This window comes from Leopardus geoffroyi, chromosome D1 (assembly GCF_018350155.1).
Source record: "Leopardus geoffroyi isolate Oge1 chromosome D1, O.geoffroyi_Oge1_pat1.0, whole genome shotgun sequence".
Lineage (NCBI taxonomy): Eukaryota > Metazoa > Chordata > Mammalia > Carnivora > Felidae > Leopardus > Leopardus geoffroyi.
In genome coordinates this window covers 75521823-75547877 of record NC_059329.1, presented here as the reverse complement: position 1 = coordinate 75547877, position 26055 = coordinate 75521823, and the positions used below count along the sequence as shown (strand labels likewise).

Genomic DNA, 26055 nt, shown 5'->3' with positions numbered 1-26055 from the left:
ATCTCCTAGAGGGGTTCAGAGTGGGACCAGGGCGGGGGGGGGGGGGAATGCATAAGTCTCTCCTGTCCCTGCCCGGCTCACAGGGATTGCCCATAGCCCCACCTCCACTAGCCAAACTTCTGACAGTCTGTTAAAATGCCAAGGTGCGGAGGCGCCTGGGTGGCTCAGGTCATTAAGTGTCCGGCTCTTGACTTCAGCTTAGGTCACGATCTCATGGTCTGTGGGTTCAAGCCTCACGTCCGGCTCTGTGCTGACAGCAAGGAGCCTGCTTGGGATTCTCTTCCTCTCTGCCCCTCCCCCACTCGTGGGCTCTGTCTCTAAATGAATGAATGAATGAATGAATGTAAAAAAAATGCCAATGCGTGACCTGGAAGGAGGGATGCTTAGTAACCCAGGACTGGCCATAAGTGCTTGAGTATGGGTTGTTTTGGGTCAGACTGAGGGTGGGTAGGAAGGAAGGGCAAGAGGTTCAAGACAAAGAGACCCAAGGCAGTCATGTTTTGAGGCGGCACACCCTAATGGAAGGCACTGGCCGGTACAGGTCTCAAAACTGACCCATCAGGGTCCCCTCCTCTCAAGCCATCCTCCCCGTGCTGAAGCTGATGCTTACTCACGTTGAGCTGTCTGTGTCTGGCACTGGTTTATCATATTCTTCCTTGAACATATCACATTTAGGAAATGGCCACCTTGCTTCTGCTGGCCAGGTGGCAATTCCACCAATAACTCCCGCCAGGAAACTGGCTCGTATAAAAAAAGCAATAGCTTACAGCGGGAATCCTTGCAGGGCCTCTCTGCCTTCCTCCCTTCCTCGACAGGAGGCACCAAGTCCTGTGTTCATTCTTCCTCTAATGGTCTTAGATCTACTCGTTCCTCTTCCGCCTCAATACCCACCCCGATTCCAGGCCTTTATGGCCTGTCGGGGCCACAGCTGCCCCATCTGTAAAATGGGGCTAATTGTATAGTTCCTTCCTTAAAAGACAGTTGCAATCATTAAATAAGCTAATACCTGTAAAATTCTTAGAATAGTACCTAGCACACAGTGCGTCCTCGATAAATGTTGGCCGTCATTACCACCGTCAACAGCAGCACCAAGATTAGCAACAATCCCTGGTCAGGCCTCTAGTCTCCATCCTTTTCAGTGTCCTGAGGTGAATCCCTTATACAGTATTTTCAGCCTGCCTTCCCCTATTCAGAATCCCATCACGGTTCCCACTTTCTGGGACTGAGACCAAATGTCCCCGACTATCTCCAAGGCCCTCATTCTTCAGCCTCCAGCCTGCCTCGTGCCATCGCCTTCCCTGACGTACCCCGTCCGGAGCCGGTCTCCTCACATCATCCCTCACTGCACAACACTTCCTTTCCTCAGAAGGGCGCCTGGGTGGCTCAGTCGATTAAGTGTCTGACTCTTGGTTTCCGCTCAGGTCATGATTTCACGGTTGTGGGATCAAGCCCCACATCTGGATGGGCACTGACATTACAGAGCCTGCTTGGGATTCTTGCTCTCCCTCTTTCTCTGCCCCCATCCTGCCGCCTCTCTCTCTCTCTCTCTCTCTCTCTCTCTCTCTCTCTCCTCTCTCTCTCTCTCTCTCTCTCTCTATATATATATATGTATATATATACACACACAAATTCTCTCTCTCTGCCCCATCCTGCCCTCTGCCCTCTCTCTCTCTCTCTCTCTCTATACACACACACACACACACACACACACACACACACACACACACACACTTAAAAAAGAAAACCTTTTCTCCTCCCTCCATGGATCCAAAATCCTTTATCCTCTTTAAGAAAAGAGGTGAGATCGGAACACAGCTCTTGTCCCATCTCTCCCATCTTCTGTTCTGAAGTCGGGTTGTACTGGCACCAGGTGGCTTAATGTCCACTCTGTGGCAGGTGGGGCACCTTATGTCCTTAGCTAAAACCTTGAAGGGGAGCTGGGCACACGGGTGATAGCAAGGCAGGGACTCGGGAGTCACTCGGGAGCTCAAAAGTTGGTGCTACCATTTACCAGCCATTTGACTTAGATCAAATCAGCCAGCCTCTCCATCTCATTTTACTCATCTGCAAAGTGGCTCTAAGGCCTAACCCCAGAGGGCAGTTGGGACACCTACCCTGATGCTGCGGAAGGAGTCCCACCACAGCGCGGCACACAGCGAGTACCCGGGAAAGGTTAGCTCCCTTCTCCTTCCCTTCGACGCACAATCACCAGCAATAATGGGTTGTTGATTATTATTCTATTACCAACCAGAGTACGGCCTAAAGGAGCAATTTAATCCGCCTGCTCCCACAGGAGAGGAACGTGGTCAGGGGAAGTTTGCCTTCTGTGAGAGGCCCACCTCCAGCCTCTCCCCAGAAATGCCCCCTCTTTTTAAAGCTGCTTTTGTGTTCAAGACAATGAAACTAGCATCCACGCCAACAGCATAACTGTGCGGGCATCAGTGAACAGAAAGGTTTAAGAGGGTAATAAAAACGCCCACATCTCACACTTCAAGCCCAGCAAAGGAAGAGTGGATATGTGAGGCGCATAAATCCTCAGATGCCTAAAGGATGCTCTTTCTCCCCCTGCCTGCCCCCCCCCCCCCGACCGCCTCCAGGAGGCTGGGCAGGGCATGACTTAACACAAATAGGCATGCCAAGATCTCCAGGAGACACCCAGCTATCTAGACCAGACCGCCACCGTGCAAGGAGGGCCGAATAGCGGCCAGACCCTGGGGAGGCCCCCGGCTGAAAGCTAGAAGGCAGAGTCCCCTCAAGGCTTAGCTGACCAAAGGCCTCCTGGGAAGCCTGGGGTTTATTTTCCCACAGCCATTCCTTCTGCCTATGCCTCTTTGGGCTAGTTACCTAACCTCTCCGAGCTTCATTCTCTACCTGATAATGACCACCTCGCAAGGCTGGTCATGATAAACAAGGTCCTTTTAACAGCGTCCCACTTGTGGGGCATTTGCTATGGACCAGGGTCCCCGCTAAGGCTCCATTTTACAGATGAGGAAACTAAGGCACAGAGAAGGTAAGTACTTACCTGAGATCACAGAGTGGAGACAGCGCTTGAACCCAGGCCAGTCTGAATCCCCAGCCCATGCTCTTAATCAGTGTGCTGTGCCAACAGCAAAACACCACACAAACTCTGTTATCACTGTTATTCGCCTGAGAGAGAAGGGAGATAATGATGCCCCGAGATCCAAGTAGAGACAGAGAACTAGCATCCGCAGGCGGTTGGTAAGGAGGGGCATGGAGCAGGCATGGGACTCATGCATTCCTGCCCACCCCCTGTATTTCTCCCCTCCTTTAACTCTTACTTCCACTCCCCAGCACACACACACATGTTCCATTTAGAACCCTACCTTGTAGGTAGTACAAGTTCACACTCATCATACGTGGAGCCTCACACTGGTCCCCAGAGGCAAGGCCTATTGTTTCCACTTTACAGATGAGGAAAACCGAGGCTCAGAGAGGTTGCATGATGTGCCCAGGGCCACACAGCTGGTCAGCCCTGTGACATGGCCCAGCATATCCACTTGGACCCTCTACCTCCACGGCCCGACTCTCTTTGTTCATCTGGCCCTGCAGGTGTGGGTGAGATGTCCTCCTGGGATTTCAGAACCAATGACTCCCTCCACCTACCCACGGTGTTTATGGTTTGCTGTATCATGGCCGCTCTTGGTTCACTGCTCTCTCCCCTACTGGCCTGTGAGCTCCTTTGAGAACAGAGGGTATGTCGGGCTCATCTATCATTAAATCGACAGCGTTCAGCCAGTGTGAAATCAGGTGCTCAATACAGAGTCACCAACTGGAAATGTACCTCGAAGCTTCCCTTCTTGCCATGGGAGTTGAGGGACAGAGACCCAGCTCCCGGAAGTGGGGGTGAGTAACAACAGGACAAGAGCTGTCTTGAAAGGGGCTGCATTTTATGTCTGGGAATTAGGAGGTGGACAGCTTTGTCTCCCCATGCCCCACTTGGTGGCATCCCAGAAAACCTAGCTGAGTGCTAGTGCCCCCAAATATGTGCCCATATGGCTCCCTTGGCTTGGTTTGTCAGATTTAGCAACTGAAAATTGAGGATACCCAGTTAAGTTGGAATTTCAGATAAACAACCAATAGTTCTTTTCTCTCTTTTTTTTTTTTTTTTTTTTAGAAAAAATAGTCTTATTTATTTTAAAGTTTATTCATGTATTTTTGAGAGAGAAAGAGAGAACCAACAGGGGAGAGGTAGAGAGAGAGGGAGACAGAGGATCTGAACCAGGCTCTATGCTGAGAGCAGAGAGCCCCATCTGGGGCTCGAACTGACGAGCCATGAGATCATGGCCCGAGTCGCAGGCAGACGCTTAACCCACTGAGCTACCCAAGCGTCCCAACAACAAATAGTTCTTTTTTTTTTTTTTTTTAATTTTTTTTTTTCAACGTTTATTTATTTTTGGGACAGAGAGAGACAGAGCATGAACGGGGGAGAGGCAGAGAGAGAGGGAGACACAGAATCGGAAACAGGCTCCAGGCTCTAAGCCATCAGCCCAGAGCCTGACGCGGGGCTCGAACTCGTGGACCGCGAGATCGTGACCTGGCTGAAGTCGGACGCTTAACCGACTGCACCACCCAGGCGCCCCAGTTCTTTAGTTTAGGTATGACCCATGACATAACCAAGGGGCCCATATCTTGGTTCAGTCTTTATCATTCATTAATATTTGTTACATACTTAAAACGTTATTTATCTGAAATTCAGATTTAACTGCATTTTATCTAGCAACCCCAGCTGTGGGTGCCCTAAGTTGTTGGGAGGGGTGTTATTTCTCCAAAGGGGCTGAGGACAATGTTCCTGAGAACCAAAGGGACGCTGCAAAGGGCCAACCACAGTCCCCGGGGTCCAGGGAGCAGGGCCTAGCCCAGAGAGAGATGAGCAGGGAAAAGGCCCAGGGCTGGCTGTGGCCTCAGGGACGGGGTTCACGTGGTCTTCCTGGCATGGGGAGGAATGTGGAGCCCGCCCCAGCTGCTCCCCATTAAGCAGGGTTGGCATTTCAGAGCACGTCAGAGGCGCTGGCTCCCAGCCCTGGAAGTCAGCATCTGGCCTCTGAGCCGGCACTGCCTGCCCAGCCCCAGCCCTCTCACCTCAGTGGACCCTGACTGAGGGCCCCAACAGGCCCATTGTCATCCTGCCCGGCCTCAATGGGCCCATTCAGGGGCTTCGAAACAGGCCCCTCTGGAGGGCACTTCCTCCTCCCCCTCTAGAGTGCCCTTGGCCACAGCCTTCGCCTGTGTGGGTGGGGGGTCTGGCTGTGGTGAGAGCGGCCGGCAGCCGGGGCAACATTACTGAGGCTGGATTGTTGACAGAGGGCATGGAAATGCTCCACACGTCACGGGACTTCAGGGCGCTCTGCCCACACTGTGCCCCTCACCCCACCAGAGGCAGCCGGGCCTCGGAGTGGCCTACACCTGAGGACAGAGCAGCAATGCCTCCCCCCTACATTCACTGAGAAGCTGAGGTGATTCGCTGGAGGCAGGTAGAGAAAGTTCAAGCCCAGGCTTTACCAAATCCTAGCTGTGTGGATCAATTAGGCAAGTTGCTTCCCCTCTCTGGGCCTCTGTTTCTCCATCTGTAGAATGAGCCTAACGATACCTACCTCCTCAGGTGGAGCTGGAAGGAGATAAATCACATTAGCCTGGAACAGGGATCCTGGCACATAGGTGCTGAATAAACACCCTCTTCCCCTCTATCCCTTCTTATGTCTAGCTCTTCCCGATCCACTCAAGACCCCAGAAAATGTGCTCTCCTGTGACCAGCAGATCCAAAGGCCACTGACGGGGATATCTTGGTTCAGACGTTATCAAGAGGACACCGGCCCTTCGCAGACCCGGGACTCCAGCTGCGGCCCCGCTCAGCTCACACTGCCTATAACAAGGACCACTGGCATTCAAATCCACAGCTCCTCCTCCTGTCTCTGGGGCTCCTTCTGCCACCCCACTCCTGCGTCCTCAGTATCTCACACCTGCTCTGCACACCCAGATCTCCCACCCCAGGTTGCTCGTAAGCCCTGATTTCCGAATGAGCACACAGAGCCACAGATGCTGAACTCTACGGGCACGGTCGGGCAACTTAAAGGCAGCCAGCTTGGGCTCGGGCCTTCAACAGAGGACAAAGGGACACACACTCAGGGTTCATCACCCCTCACCAGGCGCCTGCCTAACCCTTCCCAGTGGCTGACATCCTCGTGTGCTGCCTACCCTACATGGCAATGCTAGCCGCTGGCAGCAGGGAGAAGGGCCAGGGCTCCCTGTTCACCAGAGCCCTCTGCCATCTGCTCGCCACACCTAATCCAGAACATGCTGCCCCATTGTCTCTAGATCCCGGATGCATGCATTCAAGCCTCAGCTCCGCTCACTTTATCTGGGACCCCGTTCTGGCTCGCCCAACCCACCTAGCTCCCCTTTCTCTTAGTCATCCAATTTGATCTTTTACTCTGGACCAGTCTCTGTCAGAGCAGGGGCTACAGACCAAAATACAAATTCACGGGCCCCACCCAGGTCTGCAAAATCAGAGGCTCTGAGGCCGGGGTCCCAGGGCTCTGCCCCTTTAACAAGCACCGAGGCAATGCCGATGCACACTGAAGTTGAAGAATCACTATTGTGGAGCAAGAGAGCACACTCCCATAGGACCACTCTTTGCACACTCCCTTTCCTGTTAGTAACTATTACAAAGAATGCATTAGCTGGTTTCCTTATTGCCAAATAACACTCATATAACTGAGCTCTGCCGTCTCATTTCTCGACTGCATTCTGCCTTGGACTTACTTGAGAGGTTTCTATCCATATAGTAGGGTGCAGCAAAAAATACACACGCACATACCCAAGACCTAACATTTATGGAGAACTCATCACATGCCAGGTGCTTGCCACATGCTTCATATACTTTGTGGCATGTAATGCTCAGAGCAGCCCTGTGAGGTCATTCATCTCACACCCCTAGAGCAGATGAGGAGGCGGGGGCAAATTTAGCAACCCACCTAAGCTGGTATCCTATGTGGAGAGAGCCGGAATCCAAACCCTGGTCTGCGCGGCCGTGACCACTTGCTCTTACCCACTTCATTATCCTGCCTTCTCTGACGGAGCTGGTCTCAAGTCTGAGAAATCGCACCCCGACGTGTACCTTGGAATCTGCTGCAGAACCCTGAGAAATACAGATGCTGAAGCCTCACCCCAGGCCTGCCTCTGTAAGGAAGACGTCTGGACATGTGCACTATCTGAATAACTCCACATGCTCCTGGCAAAGAACTATGTGCCTGGGTCACGCGGTTTGTTAAAGGAGGGTCTAGAAAGAGAACTCAAGTCTCTTGACTCCAAGAACAGTGCTCTTTCAGCCTCCCCACACTGCCTTGCTGCTATGGTGCTGCTAGGGGTCAAAATGGATTTTCTACAGCCTCTCAAGGAGCATCTGGACAGAAACACACACACACACACGCTTGTGCACGCACACACACGTACACGTGCCTGTGCACACACAGGCGCTCACACGCATACATGCACGTATGCATACACATACACAAATACCTTCTCGGTATTAGGCTTGTCACAGGGCAGTTTCTCTAACTCCACTCAGGGCCAGGGCTGGACTTGAGGGTGGCTGGGGATGTCTCCTCCACATGGCTTGGATGGAGTTATGTGAGACGAGTCTAGAGGAGCTGGGGAGTGGGGAAGAAAGCACCCCTTTGCCCCCTCCACTACCTTTCTTCCTCCTGCAGACTCCCACGAGGACACCAAGACTCTTTCTCCTCCTGCAATGGCCCATGCCTGACTGAGACAGGCGTGTGCACAAGGACAGGCCGTTTCTATGGCACCAGTGACCATATGAGCAGCTTTTAAATAGCCCCGATTTATACAGAATGCAGCAAAAAAGCTCCAATGTCAGCATTAGACAACAATTTCACCAAACAGCCTGATTCAGAGGCTCAGTTAATCTGCTCCACTCTTATCAATGGGTTGTCCCCAAATCAATACATAACCACAGCATGACTGAAAGAAATGCCTCAGCAGGCAGGCAGATTGCATATGCACGGCACCTGCCCATTGAGAAGCCTTCCCTAGGCACAGAAGGAAGGCCCAGAATCGCCAGGGCAGCGAGCCCCTCCCCCTGGTACTCAGAGGATGCATCCTGCCTCCTTCCCAACCACGTGCTGAAATCAAGCAATCTAATTTCCAATTGCAATTCAAGGAGAATGGGAAGGAGACTTCCAAACAGCAAGGGATTGTGGGAGTTGGGCTCTGTAAGGCAGTGGGAATGGCTGTCCTCCGTTTGCTGAAGGGGCTAGAAAGGATCTCACAGCCCATCCGTGAGAAGCTGGAACTGCCTCCAGCTTCTGGAAGATGCCATCTTAACTAGCCCAGAGCACACCCGGCAGGGTGGAGAGCTGCAACTCTAATCCTGAGCTCTTGCATCAAAGACTAGCTCTCCCCTCCTTCTGCAGTTACCGGAGAGATTACAGACGCCCATCATGCTGACCAAACATCAGCTGCAAAGCCCAGCACACAGGCCAGTAAGACAGAACAATGTAAGAAATCGAGTGGGCATGGATTCTAGAGTCTTTTTCATGATACCCTCCCTCTAGGGCTGCCCTGTCCATCCCTCCCATCCCTAATCACAGGGTAAAGTAATTGTAAGCAATGGGGCCTGTGCCTCCAGACAGAGGTGGTGACTGAGTATAGTAAGGGGGCTTCTCGTAAGTCCTGGTTCTGAAGGGGTAAGGGCATAAATGCTCCTCTGCTTCTTAAACTTTAATTCACCTATGACTGGGGCGGGGGGTCTTGTTAAAATGCAAATCTGGTTCAGAAGGCTTGGGACTAGGCCCAAGACTCTGCATTTCTACCAAGCCTCCAAGTAATGTCATTACTGCTGGTCCACAGACCATACTCTTATTAACAAAGGTTAAAGCACAAAAAGAGGCCTGAAAAAAGACAGGCAGGGAGAGAGGAGGAAGGAAGGGAGGGAGGGAAGGAGGAAGGAAAGGGAGAAGGAAGGGAAACTGAAGACAAAATGGAGCCAGTGCCTGTTGGCAAACCCAATTTTTAGCCCCACATTCTACTGTGAACATCTCAGAGCCAGCCCTAAACTTGGACAAAGTAAGAGTCTGCTCATAAGTTAAGAATTCCCCAACCTGAGCAAAAATATTACCCTTTCCCAGAAACCTAACTCACCCACATCTCTGTGTGAAGACACTGACTTTTGGGCTAAGACAACCACCCACTCTTTGCACTAAGAGCCCCCATGAAAGACATAAAACTGCCAAAAGGATGACATTTTGACCCATGAGCATCTTTAAAAAAAATTTTTTTAAGTTTATTTATTTTTGAGAGAGAGACAGAGCGTGAGCAGGGGTGGGGCAGAGAGAGAAGACACAGCATCCGAAGCGGGCTCCAGGCTCTGAGCTGTCAGCACAGAGCCCAACGCGGGGCTCGAACTCAAAGACCACAAGATCATGACCCGAGCCGAAGTCGGATGCTTAACCGACTGAGCCACCCAGGAGCCCCAGCCCATTAGCATCTTAAGGAACACACTGTCGATTTCTCAGTAGGGTGTGAGGAAACAGAGTCCGAGCCCTCGACTGGGAGTCATACCTGGATGCTAGTCCCAGCTCTGCCTAAAATCCTGCATGAGCCCCTGTCACTTACTCACTAAATACTTAGTAAGCACTTACCATGTGCTGGGCACTGTTCTAGGTGCAGGGGGTGGAGCTGTGCACAAGATGGACAAATCCCTTGTCCTCATGGAGCTGAAAGTCTAGTAGAGGAAGGCACATAATAAACAAACACATAACACGCCAGGAGACTGCTCTGGTTCTGGAGAAAAATAAAGCAAGGTAAGGAGACATAAAAGGACAGATTGCTATTTTATACACGGTCAGAAAAGGTACCTTTAATAAAGTGACATCTGAACAGAGCCCAAAGGTCACGGAATGAACCATGTCAATATCTGGGAATACATTTCAGGCAGAAAGAACAAGTACAAAGGCCCTGAGGCTTGGCTTTCTCATCTATAAAATAAAGGATAAGAAAACAGGGTCTTTGTGATATAGCTCTAAGGTTCCCAAGTCTGCCCAGCAGGAGCAGGAGAGGCTTTGGAGGTTGGGGGTGGGTCAGGGTGGTACAACCAACAGGACACCTTGCCAGTCCTTTCCTTTTTTATAGTCCTGTACATCTCTCTTTCTAGCTCTGTTTCGAGGAGCAAATGACCAATTGTTTTTAAGAAACAAAAATAATCTGCCCTGTTAAGGGTGAGATATTTTAAAACCACTGAATGGATTTTTCCTTCCTTGCTTGCTTGCTTGCTTGCTTTTTTTTTATTGATACATCTCCTCTCCTTCCAGTTCTAAAATAAGCACCCTGTCTGCCCATACACGAATCCAAAGGCAACACACTGCAGATGGCGTGGGCCTGGGGAGAGCCAGATGGAGGTCGCTTGGAAGTCACCAGACCTGGAGAAGCCACCAAGCCAGCCTGGCCAGCCTGGCCTCACCCATGGTCTGCTTCCTCTGAATCCAGGTGACGAGACGCTCTTAAAAACAGCAGTGGAATGTGGTGAGAGTTGGCATTTGTAAATGACAAATTTCTGACCGAATTCCAGTTCTTTGGAATGGAAAACCAGCAGCTTCCTGTTACAAAATGTACCAACAGTTCATGCCTAATACATGGGTGTGGGCAATTCATATATTTCAATCTAAATTTGGCTAAAAATATAACAAAGCCGGCATATTTCTAGCCAGGTAAACATTTCTAGGGACCAGGTCAAATTTATATTGGTTTCTGCTCTGCAATCCAGAGGAGGAACGATTCCAAATGAGTGTGAAGGAGGGACCAAAGGGGAAAGCCACACAGCCCACCAGGCAATCGGGAGTCACTGATTCTTGGTGACCACGTCCAGTTTGGGAGTGCTTCCCAGGGCTGAGCGGTTTGTCCCTTCCCATTGGAGAGACAGTGCCTTTTAAAGAACTAACCCCACGCTTCTTTAGAAGGCAAGTCTCAGTTGGGTTTTACCACTTCTCTCGCTGGACAGCCTTCAACGAGTCATTTCTCCTCTCCGTGCTCTCAGCTCTATGTGTCTCTCTCTTCCCCACCCTCAGCTAGCCTTGGGTTTAATTAGAAGCAGCACAGACGGAGGACCACGCAACGGGTAAAAGATTCAGGCTCTGCAGGTTCTGTCTGAGTTGCAAGCCCGGCTCTTGCAATTACAGGTGGGGGACCTTGGGCAAGTCGCTGACCTCTCTCTACTTGCCTTACTTCACCTACAGAGCGGAGACAATGACTGAAGTGCCTAACTCAGAGGCGATTGCTTTTGTGATGATTAGGTCGGAAAATCCACATAAAATGCCTAGAAGACTATCCAGCACATAGTAGGTCCTCAGTAAATAACAGCATCTACCCCACACCAGGCATTTTTACACACACGCTAATTGCTTGAATCTGCATGACCCATTGAGATGCCACACTTTCCCTGAGGAAACTGAGGCTTGGTGGGACTGTCTTGTCTAAGCTGCGGTTCAACAACTATTTCTTGAGCCTGCAGTGTCCCAGGCCCCACACCAGCACTGGGGACGTTAGACACCTGGGCAATAAACGAGGCGGTAAGATTTTAAGCCGGGTCGCTCTCACTTCCAGCTTGGGAGGTGGAGGGGATCCAAGAGGCTGGACAGAAAGAGCAGGGACATGAAATCAGAGTTTCAGTACTGATTCCGTGTAGTCTTGGTCAAACCACTGATTTCCTCTGAGCCTCACACAAAACGTAGTCTCTTGCTACAATCGCACCAACCACAAAGGGATCCTGGTTTTCTGATTCACTGAACCAAATGCAAAAGCTTTCTAATACGAAGGGATTAAGAATACTTAATTACTTGGTAGAAGGAGGGGGAAAAGAACATAGCTTAGGGCTGGTTCCACTTCTTCAAACCATCAGGCCTCCATTCAGGAGAGTAGACCCTCTCCTTACAATGCGTGAGGTGGAAAGAATCCTGGGGCCAGGAGACGGGAGGCCTAAGTTCCAGTTTTGTTCTGCTCTCATAGCTGGGTGACTGTGGGCAAGTCCTACCCCTCGCTGGGCCATGCTGTCCCCACTTGCTCAATGGAGCTGTGGAAATAGGCCTCTAAGGCCTCCAAGGCCCACCCTGGCTCAGATGTCCCAAGCGTCTAGTCCAGAGAGGCACAGATCGCTAAGCAGACATCCCAATGAGCCTGGTTATTCTGAATCTGGTTTTGTCACCTACATAGCGCTTTCCCCCCCAAAGCTGCCTTCTTCTGTCCAGAGACAGTAAACAACCAAAGTTCCCACACCGGAAGGTCTGACAGCTCTAGAACACTTGTGGCCCACACATTTTGACGTAAACATGCGTCACTCCCAGGTCTGAAAAGAATCAAAGCAAATCAGCATGAAATGGGGACTGTGTGCAGTGCTGCAGCCGAGCGGCCTGTGGCGAGAGGACAGGAAGAGAGGTCCTGCCAGCTGTTAAGCACATGGACCCCGCTGGGCCCTGCAGCACAGAGGTGACCTGGGGGGCGGCAGCCACGGCAGTGAGAGAATGAGATCGTGCCCACATGGCGGCAGGATGTGGGCAAAAGCCAATGGGGATCCTTATTCTGTAAACGCAGAGCCTCTGGAGACGGGCTGGGTCAGGCACAGAAGGCCCCGGCAAGAAAGAAACAGGAGGCCAAGGCCAGGGAAGTGGGGGGCAGACTCCAAGGAGAAGAGGGTTTGGACATTTGGTTGTCTAAAGCAGCACCTCCGTACGGGGCTCAGGCCTCCTCCAGTTACTGGCACCAGAAGGCAGAGGTCAAGAGATTTGGGAATTGGAGACACCCAGCTATGAATTCTGTCACCCGTCCATACCACCTGTGTGACTTGAGTAAGTTCCACGGCCCCTCTCAGGCTTGTCTCCCTACTGACTCCTCATTTTTCTCCTTTCCGGTAAAACAGGATCAATATTGGCTCAGGACATTCGCGTGAGGATTAACTGTATGGAAATGGCACGTAAATGGTTGCTGTCATCATTATTCCTGGAAGGCTGTCCCATCCTGGGACTCTTGAAGCCCTCCCCTTTTCTTCACCAGCTAAAATCCTTCACAACCTTTCTCAGGTCCCCCTTCCCAAGTGTGTGCGTGCACATATCTGCCAAAGCCCTCCAGAGCCCACAGTGTTCTCTCCCACAGTCATTGTCACATCCTGAGAGGTCTTCCATTGGATCAGCCGGACAGTTTAGACACTGTAAACAGCCTCGCGTAAGGGAATCTGCCTCCTTCTCCTACCCAGCCAGCCGAGCCGCGTTTCTCTAAGACCTGGTGTTGGAGAGCTTTGATGCTGGCCTCAGCCAAGGTTCAGGTTGCCCTCTCTGTGTCTCCTGCACTTGGCCACCCACCATCACATGATCTTCTCAGGGCACAAGCCAAGAGGGAGTTCTGCAGAACACATGGCTTAGCCATAGCTTCATGAACACAGCTGGTGCTCAATATCCACTTACTCCTGTGTTTCAATTCTTTCATCTTCCCCCTCCCATCCTTCTTTTCTTCTGCAAATAGTAACTAAGAACCTACTATGTGCTGAACCTGTATCAGTAGAGATCAAAAGACACACATCCCTGACTCATGGAAGCCATGGTCTGGCTAAATAAGCAATCACAGGCTAAGCTGTAGGGGCTACAGAGCAGGCTATGGGACCATATAGGAGAGATACTATCCTGGTGATGGTGGAAGGCTTCTTGGAGGAGGTGACACAAAGCCTGAGCTTGAATGGGTAAAGGACAAGGAGGGTTTAGCCAGTCAAAGGAGACCTACGTAGTGGTAGATGAGTAAGACTCAACCAGGGGTTTTGATATTTTTAAAAGTTCCCTCATTAAAAACAATTTCTTTTATGCTTTCAACTTTGGAAACATCTTAGATTTTTACAAAAGATTATCAAATCAACCTGAATCTTGTGATTCCATAAACCGTCAGCAACTATTCTCATGAAAGAATAGGAATTAAGCCAAGATTCTCACACTGCACCAGAAAAGAGATAAAGAGTCCAGATCCTAAACCCAGTGAAATAAACTTGGCTGGGCTATTTATTATCAGCGAGCACACACACACACACACACACACACACACACACACACTCACTCACCCCTTCCTATCTCATTTATGTTCTCCTGGATACACTGTAGACGTCAAGGGGACTGCTAATGTGTACTGTTTAGCCAGGGCTTTGCTTTGTCTCTCAACATTTTATTTTGAAAAATTTCAAACAGAAAAGTTGAAAGAACTGCACATGTATCTTCACCTAGATTTATCAGCTGTTAACATTTTATGACATTTACTTTCTCCTCTCTGCAGATATACTAACCTTTTTTTTCCCCCTGGATGATCTGAGAATTAGTTGCTGACACCAAGATATCTCTAGATATTTCAGTATGTATCTCCCAAGAAAAAGGACATTTTCTTACATAACCCTAATACCATTAACACTGATAGAATAATACTATCTAATACACCATCTGAATTCAAATATCTCCAATTGTCTCCAAAAGGAACTTTCTAGAATTTATGGTTTTGCTCATCCAGGATGCAGTCAAGAATCTCACTGGATTTGGTCATCACAGGTCTTTGGTCTCCATCTACCTTTTAAAATTTTTTGTCTTTCATGACATTGTCCATTTTGAAGACACCAGGCCTGTCGTTTTAAAGAATGATCCATAATCTGAATTAACCTGATTGCTTCCTCATGCTAACAAATGATTCTGATCAAATTCCTCATTTTTCCCTTCTCTCCAGGACCAGCCCTGCCAGCGACACCATGATAAACACTTAGTGGACCTTGTGGCCTCAGTGCACTTGGAATTTTACAAATCCAAGGGATTTAACTAATAACTAAATAAACTAACATTTATTTAATTTTGAAAGAATATTTTCAATATTTCCAAACTCTAGGGGCAGAGGGGAGGGGCCAAATGTCACATGTGCCAACCCAAAGGAAGTTTTATAGCGATTTACTTTGATTTAGTATTAACAATGGCTTTTCAGATTTCTTTAAAGAATTTTTAATGCTTATTTATTTTTGAGAGAGAGAGAGTGAGACAGAGCATGAGCGGGGTAGGGGCAGAGAGAGGGAGACACAGAATCGGAAACAGGTTCCAGGCTCCACACTGTCAGCACAGAGCCTGACGCGGGCTCGAACTCATGAACTGCAAGATCATGACCTGAGCCAAAGTCGGACGCTTAACCAACTGAGCCACCTAGGTGCTCCGCTTTTCAGATTTTTAAAAAATGTTTGTTTATTTATTTTGAGAGAGAGAGAGTTCATGCATGCACATGAGCAGGGGAGAGGCAGAGAGAGAGAGAGGGAGAGAGAGAATCCAAAACAGGGTCCGTGCTATCAGCACACAGCCTGATGCGGGGCTCGAGCTCACGAACCGTGAGATCATGACGTGAGCCGAAATCAAGAGCCGGACACTTGATTGTCGGACAAGAGTCAGTGGCTTAACTGACTGAGCCACCCAGGATCAGGTATTTTTTTCAAAGTGCTTTCACCCTTGCTATTGAGGAACGCTTGCTTTGGGGTGAAACAGATATGGGATCAAATTCTGGGTCTATCACTTACTAGCCGTGCTACTTGGAAAAGTAGTTTAACCTCTCTCAGCCTTGGTCTCCTTAAAGGATATTTATGGTGTAAGGTGCTTAAGCCAGTGTCTCGGTCCTAATCGTTGCATCTGTTAAGCTTTGCAAGAACCCTTCAAAAAAGGTAGAGCAAGAATTATCCTCTCCATTTCACAGGTGAGGTAACTGAAGCTCAAAAGACAATGGGACCTGTTGAAGGTCATGCAGCAAAGTGTCCAACGCGATCGAACTAGAACCAAAGTTGCTGACTCCCAGAGCTGTCATTTCCACTTCTCCTCAGGAAGTAGCATCTTCCTCATGGGATGTTGTGAGGCTTGATCGACATGATACATGTCTGGTGCTATGCATTATGCTCGTACAGAGGCTATGTTCAGTGTCAGTGACCCTTATTGTCGTTATTTCTATGGTGTCACACTGCTGTGAGTAACGGATTTTTTGTTTCAAAGGCCCCACAAGAACTCTGGGAACCAGGCTCCTAATTATCCTGACTCCCACCAAGACAGGGTGGGGATTAGAACAACCTAAACTTCACTGAAGGTATGAAGGTTTCGCTTGGAAGGAAAGACAGAATATTCTGAGGCTGTGGGGCCATTGTTTGCAAAACACAAGAGAGGGTCTGTTTTCTTGGGAAAGGGACATAAATCATGAGTCATACTTTAGGTTCTGTGTGGGTGACTTGAGGTTCCTGAGAAAACTTTTGTGTCACTCACTATTGTCGGGTGTGGACTGAAAACACAAAAAGCCTGACCCAGTTTTATTCCCCAAATCACATGACCCATCCTGACCAAGACATTCTAGGAACACATTGTCCATCTCTTTGAACAACGTGAGCAGGAGACAGAGTAGCCATTCAAATTGGCCACGAGGCAATTAGTAAAACACCGTTGAGCAGCCGGCCATGCCTTGGGGCAACTCAATGACCAAACAGATCACAAGGTCCGGCTCCCACCGTAATCATACCAGCCGCGAGGGAAGAGGGCTTTCCTTCTACCCTCGAAACAATAAGCAGCCATTCAGAAGCCCAATCAATGGGACTGTTCCATTCTTGGTCCTGGGCAAGGCCATTATATTGTCCAGTGGCTACAGTGCTAGCTCAGACAGTGTTACAAAGAAGACTTTTCCATAAGTTTGGTGTGCAATAGATCCCTCAGCTTGGTTGGTGCTAGAGGGACGGCATGTCTGGAACCAAAATGTGGAGGTTTCATTTCACAACTCTGGATATGACTCATTTAGAGGCCATTGTTCTTAATTTATTCTTGCTTCCCATTCATCTAACCAAAGCCCTGCTACGCTCTCTGTTTTCACATCTGTCCTTCTAAGTAATGAACCGTGCGCTGGGGAGAGAGGTAGGGAGTGTGTAAAGAACATGAGCTTGGAATGAGGCAGATCTGGTTTCTGAACTTGGCTCTGACCTTAGGTGATAAAAATAGGCAATACCATGCTTACTATATGCCAGGCACTGTGCTCAATAACCTACCTGTACCCGTTTCTACTCCATAGGTGAAGACACTGACAATTAGAGATGTTAAGTAATGTGCCCCAAGCCTGGATTCAAACCCTGCTGTGTCTCTCAGTGAAGCCCAATCTACCATGTAAAACTGACTTGAAATGCAAATTTCCTTTGCTCTAAGCTTCCTCATATGAAACGCATAGACCTCTTTACATTTTACCCATTTCTTGTGTCTCGAGTCGTATAGAAACAAATACACCCAAATGTATATTTAAGAAATAGGTGTATAAAGCAATATATGTACAAAATACATTTACAAAACAAATATATGTTTGTTTTATATATATAATATATGTATACATATGTTTAATAACCACATGCGAAGTAACCGCTTGAGCTAAAGCCGACCATATATACATTTTTTTAAAGCAGCAGAGACTAACAGGCACGTAAGCGGATACTCCATAAATGCCCCCTTCCCTGCGGCCGAGGCTGATTCTAAGATATCAAATCTCTGACCCCAAGCCAAAATCTCACTGGGCAGTTTGTCTTTTTCAGACGAGCCTCGGGAACCTCACAAAGGCTTAATTAAAACACCTCTCGGGGCGCCTGGGTGGCGCAGTCGGTTAAGCGTCCGACTTCAGCCAGGTCACGATCTCGCGGTCCGTGAGTTCGAGCCCCGCGTCGGGCTCTGGGCGATGGCTCAGAGCCTGGAGCCTGTTTCCAATTCTGTGTCTCCCTCTCTCTCTGCCCCGCCCCCGTTCATGCTCTCTCTCTGTCCCAAAAATAAATAAACGTTGAAAAAAAAAATTTAAAAAAATAAAAATAAAAAAAAAATAAAACACCTCTCTCTAAAAAAAAAATAAAACACCTCTCTCGCGGCCCCATCTCTTGCCGTTATAAGTCAATAACACAGGACACCAAGATTTGGTTGCTTCAGCCTCGGTCACAGAGGAAGACGGTGTGAGGAGGGGGGAGGCCAATCCAGCTATCCTGAAAGCTGGAAATCGGGCTGCAACTCGTCCAGCCGGGCCTTTGATGTGTGTGTGCCTGCTTCCATGTGCTCATTACTTTAAGCTGTTCCATGTGTATATGTTTGTATATGTGTGTGTATACATGTGTATTACGCATAGCCAGAAGTAGATGTATTTACATACATATAGACACACACATAACGATATCCTAAATAAGCCACCAGTCCCACCTTTAAAGTGTCTTCAGAAAATTAACCCACGGAATAAGCAATAATATGTGAAATATAAACATTCTTGCATGTTGGCAGATAACCATGCTATACATTCCCCTTGAAGAACTGAGAAGGAGAAGAAAGGGAATAACACAATGGCAGAAAAATGCACTAATCAAATCCATAATCAACTTTGATGATGGAGTAAGGAGTCTAATCAAAACACAATGGGACAAAGTTGCAACAGGTTGTAAGCTTGGAGCTGTGCTCTCCTCCCAGGGGCCTCGCCTGCTCTTTCTTTTTAAACATCTAAAACACCCACAGAGGATTTCAATCACTTCTAATTACTTTTTTAAAGAAATGAGTTGCAAGTTGAACACCAGGCTCCTAAAAACAGGAAATATCAAAGTATTATATACATAATTTTTTCCCTGCAGCTGCTTCTTAAAAATAAGCTAACCTCTCCTCAAATAGCTCATGCGCATTCCTTATCTGAAGGTCGGCCGGCCAGGGTTTCTGAACTAACGCAGAGCATGCCTCTAAAACAATTCTTTGCATATGGTCATAATTTATACACCACGTTAACAGAGCAGATGCTATAAATGTTCACTCTTGGGGGAAGGCCCAGGTATCCCAGCACCAGGAGGAGAATTCGGGAGGGATGTGCTGCTCCACAGCAGTCCCCTCCCCCCAGTGAGGGTGGAGCCGAGCTGTAGGTTTGTGGGAGAGGTTCAAGGTGAGGGGCCTGGGCAGTTGACAGAGGGGCCGCACCTAAGGCTGTCTGCTGGCTACCTTAGGTCTTCTCACACTTATTGGACATGGAAAGCCAGCTTGGGAGGAGAGGGCTGTCACTGGCCCAAGAGAGTTGCTGCATAATAAAAGGAGCCATGAGAACTGCCTCTCTTCCCCTGTAACTACCATGTTGAATATTCCGAACCCCAAGCTAATAACGATAATCACTGTCATTTCCCAAAGGTCTATTATGAACCAGGTCTTTATGGACACCACCTCCCACCTTCTCCTAAGGAGCCTGCATGCGCAGAATTCTCATTCACCAGCCAGCATGCAAAGCCCATACTTCAGGGGCACCTGGGTGGCTCAGTCGGTTAAGTGTCTGCTTAAGTGTCCGACTCAGGTCATGATGTCACGGTTCGTGAGTTCGAGCCCCACGGCGGGCTCTGCCTCTGCACTGATAGTGCAGAGTCTGCTTGGGATTCTCTTTCTCTGTGCCTCCCCTGCTCGCGCACATGCGTGCTCTCCTTCTCAAAACAAACTTTAGAAAGAGCCAATCCTTCAACTGCCAGATGCTTTTGTTGTTCCCTCATCACCATGTTTTAAAAGGAAGATACTAGGGACGCCTGGGTGGCTCAGTCGGTTAAGCGTCCAACTTCAGCTCAGGTCACGATCTCGTGGTCCGTGAGTTTGAGCCCCGTGTCGGGCTGTGGGCTGATGGCTCAGAGCCTGGAGCCTGCTTCCGATTCTGTGTCTCCCTCTCTCTCTGCCCCTCCCCCATTCATGCTCTGTCTCTCTCTGTCTCAAAAATAAATAAACGTTAAAAAAAAAATAAAAAAAAAAGGAAGATACTAGATACAGAACAATTACCTGAAAGTGCGGCTTCTCTGCAGTGACATCATCTTCTGCTCTGCACCAACACATGGCCCTGCTCCTCATCCTTCCCTCTCATGAGCGTGTCACTTCCTCTTCTCCCCACCCAACCAGGGCTGCCCATCTCTGAAGCCCAGTCTCCTCCAGGAGGCCCTCTGGATTTCTCCAGCCATCGTGGCCCTTCCCTTCCTTTGAGCCCCAAGCATCCCTTCCAGCCCTCTGTGGGTTGTGTCCTGTTGCTCTAGGCACATTGGTTACATCTCCCAACTAGACTAGGAAGTCCCCAATGCCCAGGCCATGTCTATGTACCCCATCCACCCGCCAGGGTAAATGATGGAGGTAGGCAGCTATGAAGGGTGCCGGACCACCAGTGTTGAAGCTACACCAACCTGAGTCGGACTCTCTGTTCCATCACACTGGAGCATGATGACTTGGAGCAAGTTCCCCCAGACTTGCAGAGTCTCACTCGCTCTTCTAGCTCAAGGGTTAGAGCAGTGGTCTCACTAGGGCCTGCCAGTAAGCCGAAAGTCTCTGTGCTTACCCGTGTATAGTGGTTAAGGGCATGGACTCCACAGCCAGACCGTCCAAGTTTTAATTCTACTTCTGCTACTCCCCAGGTTACTAACCCGGTCTTTGCCTCAGTTTCCTTGTGTGTAAAATGAGAATACTAACATTTATGTCATTGCATTGTCATAAGAATCAAATGAGGTCTTTTACGTACTAGTCTTTAGAACAATTCCTGGCATGTAGGAAGTAATTGTATTGTTTGATTTGTTATTACTATATCATTATTGATTTGTCATTGTTATATCATTGGACTTGCCATTATTATATTATTGGATTGCCATTATTGTATTATTATTGTTATAGAACATTATTGTTATACAAAAGGTCCCATCTGCTTTAAATGTTACTATGGGTGAAATGATATCATATATAAAAGGCCGGGCACCGTGAGCACTAAACAAGTAGTCATGCCCTTCCCTCACCTTCCCACCATGCCCGGTACTGAGAGATGCTCTGTAACTTCTTGTGAAGTGATGAATACCTTTTCAGGGGCTAGAGAGATAAGCTATGCCTTTTCTCACTTAGAGGCTATTAGATCTAGGTTCTAATAGCCTTATCTCTTGGTTTGGCAATATAAATAGCTAATTATATTAAGTGTTGCTTACTTGCCAGACACTGGGCTAAATACTTCATAGGTTATTTTTCTCAGTCCTTACTATTTGTGTGGTTGTTTCTGCCCATTTGTACAGAGGGGAACACTGAGGCCCAGAGAGGTTAACTAACCAGGTCACTCAGCTGGTGCACGGCAGAAACAGGACACCACGGATATCCACCTGACTTTAAAATCTGTGTACTGACCCCTGCACAACTCATCCTCCTGAGAGAAACTCCCCGAATAAAAGGGAGAGTCAGAGGCCCCAAGATATCATCTGCCCTATAACTCAACATTTCCTGAGTATCTTCTAGTGATAAATACCAGGTTTTGTATTAGAGACCACAGAAGTCCAGCCAGACACAGTCCTTAAGCTATAACAGAGAGGCTTTCCTGGATGGCGAATGGGCTACTAGTTAGGTAGAGTGAAAGAAGGCCCTGTCCAAAGAAGGCAAAACTGCCTTTGCCAAAGTCACTTTGATGCCAGTGTGGGGCAGTAAGTAAGGACAAGGATCTGCTGCTTGCCGCGGGGAAGAGCCCTCAGGAAGCCCAAACATGGATAAGGAAAGCAGGCTGGTAAGAAATAGGATAGCCCACCAGGAAGGAGTCAATTTCCTGCCAAGGAAATTGTCCATCCAAACCATCCTCATGATCAGAAGGATTGGCCTCCTCCCCTGAGGGCAAGACAGGTGCCATGGGGGCATTTGGGTATGGTGGGCCAAGAGTGAGGGAGGAGAGCAAAGCCGAGGGACCAGGCCCCTGCCAGCCCCTCCATGAACAGCTGGAGAATACTTTTTCAGGAAAGAAGGTGATGAATCACCTTTCCAGAACCTGCCCCCTGCAAGTCCTCCAACCATGTTTGTTAAATATAGGGTCAAATGGGCAAAGGCAGAACAGCTGCCTGGGTGGAAACAATCCCTGTGTCTACTTTCCCTCTCATTCCTCAGTTCCTTCTCATCAGGCTGGAGGGTGTGTGTCACATCCCAGAGTCACTGTTCTGGCCTCCCACATACCACCCACCATACCTCATAAACCCCGTCTCCAAGGATGGATAGGAAAACCTCCCAAGAGTGAATCCCTGAGCTCATTCCCATTTCGGAGCCCACTGGACAAATCCTGTGGCTAACAGCAGAAAAAGAGAACACAGCACAAACTCCTAGCAGAGACAGGCCCTCTGGAGCACAGGGTGAAATCTTGCTTTCCTCCCACACGCCATCACTCAAACCTGTCAGCTTCCAAAAATGTTTAGCAAGTGCAGCAGCAAGGGGCATGCTTATCAGCCTGGCCTGGGAGCTTAATCTGCTTCGAGAGCCTTCTCCAGCCCAGAGTTCCAAAAGTCTGCTTACAATTAGCTCCCAGCTCCAGTTCCTCCATCGGAAAGGTTAGCAATGTGTTGAGTTCTAGCCTCTGATCAGAGAAAGCTCCAGGAGAAGGTGGAGACAGTGTCAGCAGAAAAGAAAGTGCCAAAAAGGTCAGCTGGTCTGTTGCCACTTCCCTGACACCAGCCCCAAACCACCTCCCCCTCTGGCTTCCTGCCTCTCCTGACTGGGACAGTCACATCCGTCAGGTCAGCCTGTCCCCAAAAGTCCCTGCTGAATGACTGCCAAGAAAATACAGCATGCCCCTGCTCCCTCCTACCAGATGAGGAAAAAAAAAAAAAAAAGGGGAGCAGGGAGGGCAGAAGGCCAAGAGAAACTGATTGGCCCTTGCTGATTTCCTTAAAAGAGATTGCATGGCCAAGGCCTGTCACCCAGCCGGACTGGGTGATGCAGGCTCTGTCTGGAAAGGTAGAAGTCACCAATTCTCTTCAAGCCCAAGCCATCAGCCATCCCCACACCCAGTCACCCAGGCTACTAGCGCCAGGATTTACTACCCGGGAAGGAGGGGCTTAACTTCAGGCAGCCATTTGGAAACAGCCACCCCCACCCCCACCGCCATCCTCACCCCCCACCGCAACAGCCAGCCAAGACACTAGGAGTCTCCAGCTGCCTGCTTCCGCTGGTGCAGCGGGCACTCCTAGGGCAGTCCCAGCACAGTGCCTGGAATCCTGTCGGCCCAAGGGACGGGCAGGGGCAGGTCATCTTCAAACCGAGGGGAACAGGTTGACTGCACCCCCCAGACACCTTTTCCTGGATCTTGCAGCCAGACCAGGGGGCATCGAGCCCAAGAGACTTCAGACCATTCCTTGGCAGACACAGAATCTCTGCAGAACCGACAGCCAACCAGCCGCTGCAGAAGACACTGCCTTCTTGAGGCCAAGCTCTCAACATGCAGGAACTGACATTTCCAGAGCCGCACGGTTGTGTGTGTGCGTGCGTGTGTGTGTGTATGGACACGCCACCCGTACCCCCCAGAAGGAAGCTGCTGGCATACCCCCACCCCGGTCTCTCAAAGCTCCTGAAGGCAAACCTCTGGCACCCGGGCCACACCCACCGGCCAGCCCACTCTCCTAGCGCATCCCCAGATCTGCCAGCCTAAGTAGAAGGGCTCCCTTCTCCGCCCACCGGGTAGCCCTTTCACTCCTCCAGCCGTGCCACCTTCCCCCCAAGAAGTATTCGCCCGCCCACCCTCCCAGAACAGTGCCCCGGCACACATCGCTTCTCACCTGGGTATCGAACCCGTTTTCCACCGAGCCGCTCTTCCGCAGCGGGAGCCCCTCCCCCGCCGGCTCCTGCAGCCCCTGGGATTTCAGGGGGATCTGGCTAGGGTAGGTAGTCTTGCTCACCTCCACCTTGCTTCCCAGCTTGAGGTAGCAGGGCTGGGGGCCGGCCCGGGCTGGGGGCACGTGCAGGATGGGCGCGGCGCTGTGCACGGGTTTGGGCAGTCCCGACTTCATTTTGGAGGCGACCAGGATGGCCGGCATCTTCTCCCGGGGCTTCGGCTTTCCCAGCACGTCCCTGGCAGCGGCGGCGGAGGCGACCGCTAAAGGCAGCGCGGGCAGCAGAGCAGGCGCCGGGCCTCGGCCCGCGAGGCGCCCACCACCAGCGGAGGAAAAAAAAAAAAAAAAAGAAAGAAAGAAAGAAAGCCCCGGGTCTGGGAGTCAGAGCAAACCGGCGACCGCGCCTTCGGGTTGTAGGATGGGGCAGAGGACTGACTGGTCGCTGCGCTCAGCTGGTTCCACCTGGACGGATGCTGAAGGCGGGTTTCTCGCGCGTCCTAGGCGGCCTGTTCAAGGGATCTGGGCGCTCAGGGGCTGTTCCCTCTTTCGATTCTCCTCCTGGGAAACCGAGGCTTGGACGCCCATATTAACTTGTCACTGCATCTCCGAAGTGAGGAGGCCCCTTTGGGAGAGGAACGGCGGGGCCGCGCGGCTTCCCGCTCGGGGAGGCTGCGGGTGTGAGGGTGAGGGAAGCAGCGAGCAGCGGGGGGAGGAAGGCGCGAGCAGAGGAGGAAGGAGAGGGAGGACGCACGGAGCCCAGGACGCCTCCACCAAGAGGCAGCTGCTGCCCTAACCGCGAGCACCGCAGTGTCACCCGCGACGCAGAGGCGCGGCGACAGCCCCCGAAAGGTCTCTCTAGGCGTGACAGTCACGACTGCTCATAAGTTCCCCGGACAGATAGCACCTTAGCGCCTGTAGGTCTGCACATGCTCCGTGAGCTATAGCGCAGCTAGGCTGTGGCCGTGGGGCGCGGGCACCCGGACGCGCGGCTGGCGGGCTGGGCAGGGCTGCGCTCGCGAGCGGCGGCCCCGCTTCCCGGGAAGGCTGCGCTGGCTGCGGGGCTCCGAGCAGGGGAGGACAGGCTGCGGCCGGCACTGCTGCGGCGCGCGCTGACAGCCCGGGCCGCCCCGGCGCGCCCATTGGTCCGTGGCGCGCCAATCAGCGACTGCAGCTCGCTCTGCAAAGGGGGCGTGGCCTCAACTCCCGGGCCGTGGCCGAAACTCCGGGGCCGCGCTTGGCCGCCAAGTACAAAGCCGGCTGGTGGCCGCTCTGCGGCACTGCTCCCGCTGCGCGCTTCCCAGCGGGCCGACACTCCCGCGTCCCTGAAACCCTCTTTTGAAAAATGCCCTTTCGAATGCAAAGGCCCGCCTCGGGGCCCCGCGGGCGAGGCTCGGGGGGAAGTTTGTTTCCTTTTTCAAATTGTTCTGGTCACCTTAACGGTTTGAATCTTCCGGAATCGCGCCCGCCGCCCTGCGGCCCCCCATCTGGACTGGGCAGGGCTGTTCCTCGTCTCCGGCGTTAAGGACTCGCCAGCCATTTCTCCTCTTTTCTGCCTCACTTCCAGGCGGGCCGGGGGCCCTCCCAAGAGCTTCCTCTCCCGCTTTCAAAGCCTTCAGTTTTCACTTAACTATTTGAAGTATTTATAGGCAAATACACTACCCAGGGAAGCCTCCCGCCCCGAGTCAGCTCCCCCGTGCAACCTACTACAGATTCTGTCATCAGAGTGGCCGGAGGAAGCCAGGAGAGGTTCCATGACCCCGGCTGGCTCAGGCTAACCCTTGTTGCATTTCATGTAGCAGCCCCTCCCTGTCCGCGCCTTGGATGCACTGGCCCCACAGGTTCCTCGACTTTAATGCGTCCGAGGATTTCTCTCCTCTCAATTGCTCTTTGGGTTCCTCGCTGACGCAGAGTTTATGAGAACTGGAACGTATGATCCAGACAGGCCCGAGCCCTCTCGATTCATGGATTGGGACCCCCCCCCCCCACCCCCACCCCGGAGAACTGCCTGGATTTAAACTGGGTGAGACCTTAAATCGTAATGCATCCTTAAAAAGCTTCGGTTTTCACTTGGAGCAAGGAGGTTTGAGTACATTTATATCATGCGCTGTTGTTTGGATTAAGTGAATAGTGCATGACAGTTGTTAAGCACAAGTACCTGGCAGTGTAAGGGGTCAGTAGAAGTTGGGCATTATGATCCCTGTTATTAAATTACGACGGCTACTTCCCATCGCCCCCCTCCCCCCAGTCATCTCTGCTTATAAGTTGTCTTTTCTCTCTATCTCTAAGATACAGGTTTTCCCAGTATGTCCACCCTGTAGCATGATTTACAATGCTGATAGCATTGATTTATCATTATCCAGACCAGAGGAAACCTCAAAGTT

The 26055-nt window shown here is 50.5% G+C and overlaps 1 protein-coding gene across 25 annotated transcripts in view; it reads right to left on the bottom strand.

The window, feature by feature from the left end:
• The window catches only part of NAV2 (neuron navigator 2), a 740939-nt gene that overhangs the window by 372354 nt on the left and 342530 nt on the right, over positions 1–26055 (bottom strand). For 12 of the 25 annotated variants that reach the window (XR_006714126.1, XM_045484744.1, XM_045484745.1 and 9 more), the window contains exon 1: positions 23621–24755. The exons of 2 other annotated variants lie outside the window; for them this stretch is intronic. Coding sequence is in view for 22 of the 23 variants with exons in the window: in XM_045484744.1 (XP_045340700.1) it covers positions 23621–23878 (258 nt within the window). In the remaining variant the exon portion in view is untranslated. Of the gene's footprint in view, positions 1–23620; positions 24835–26055 lie in introns of those variants that run through there. 11 more of the 25 variants (XM_045484748.1, XM_045484753.1, XM_045484755.1 and 8 more) reach the window with 3 other exon arrangements.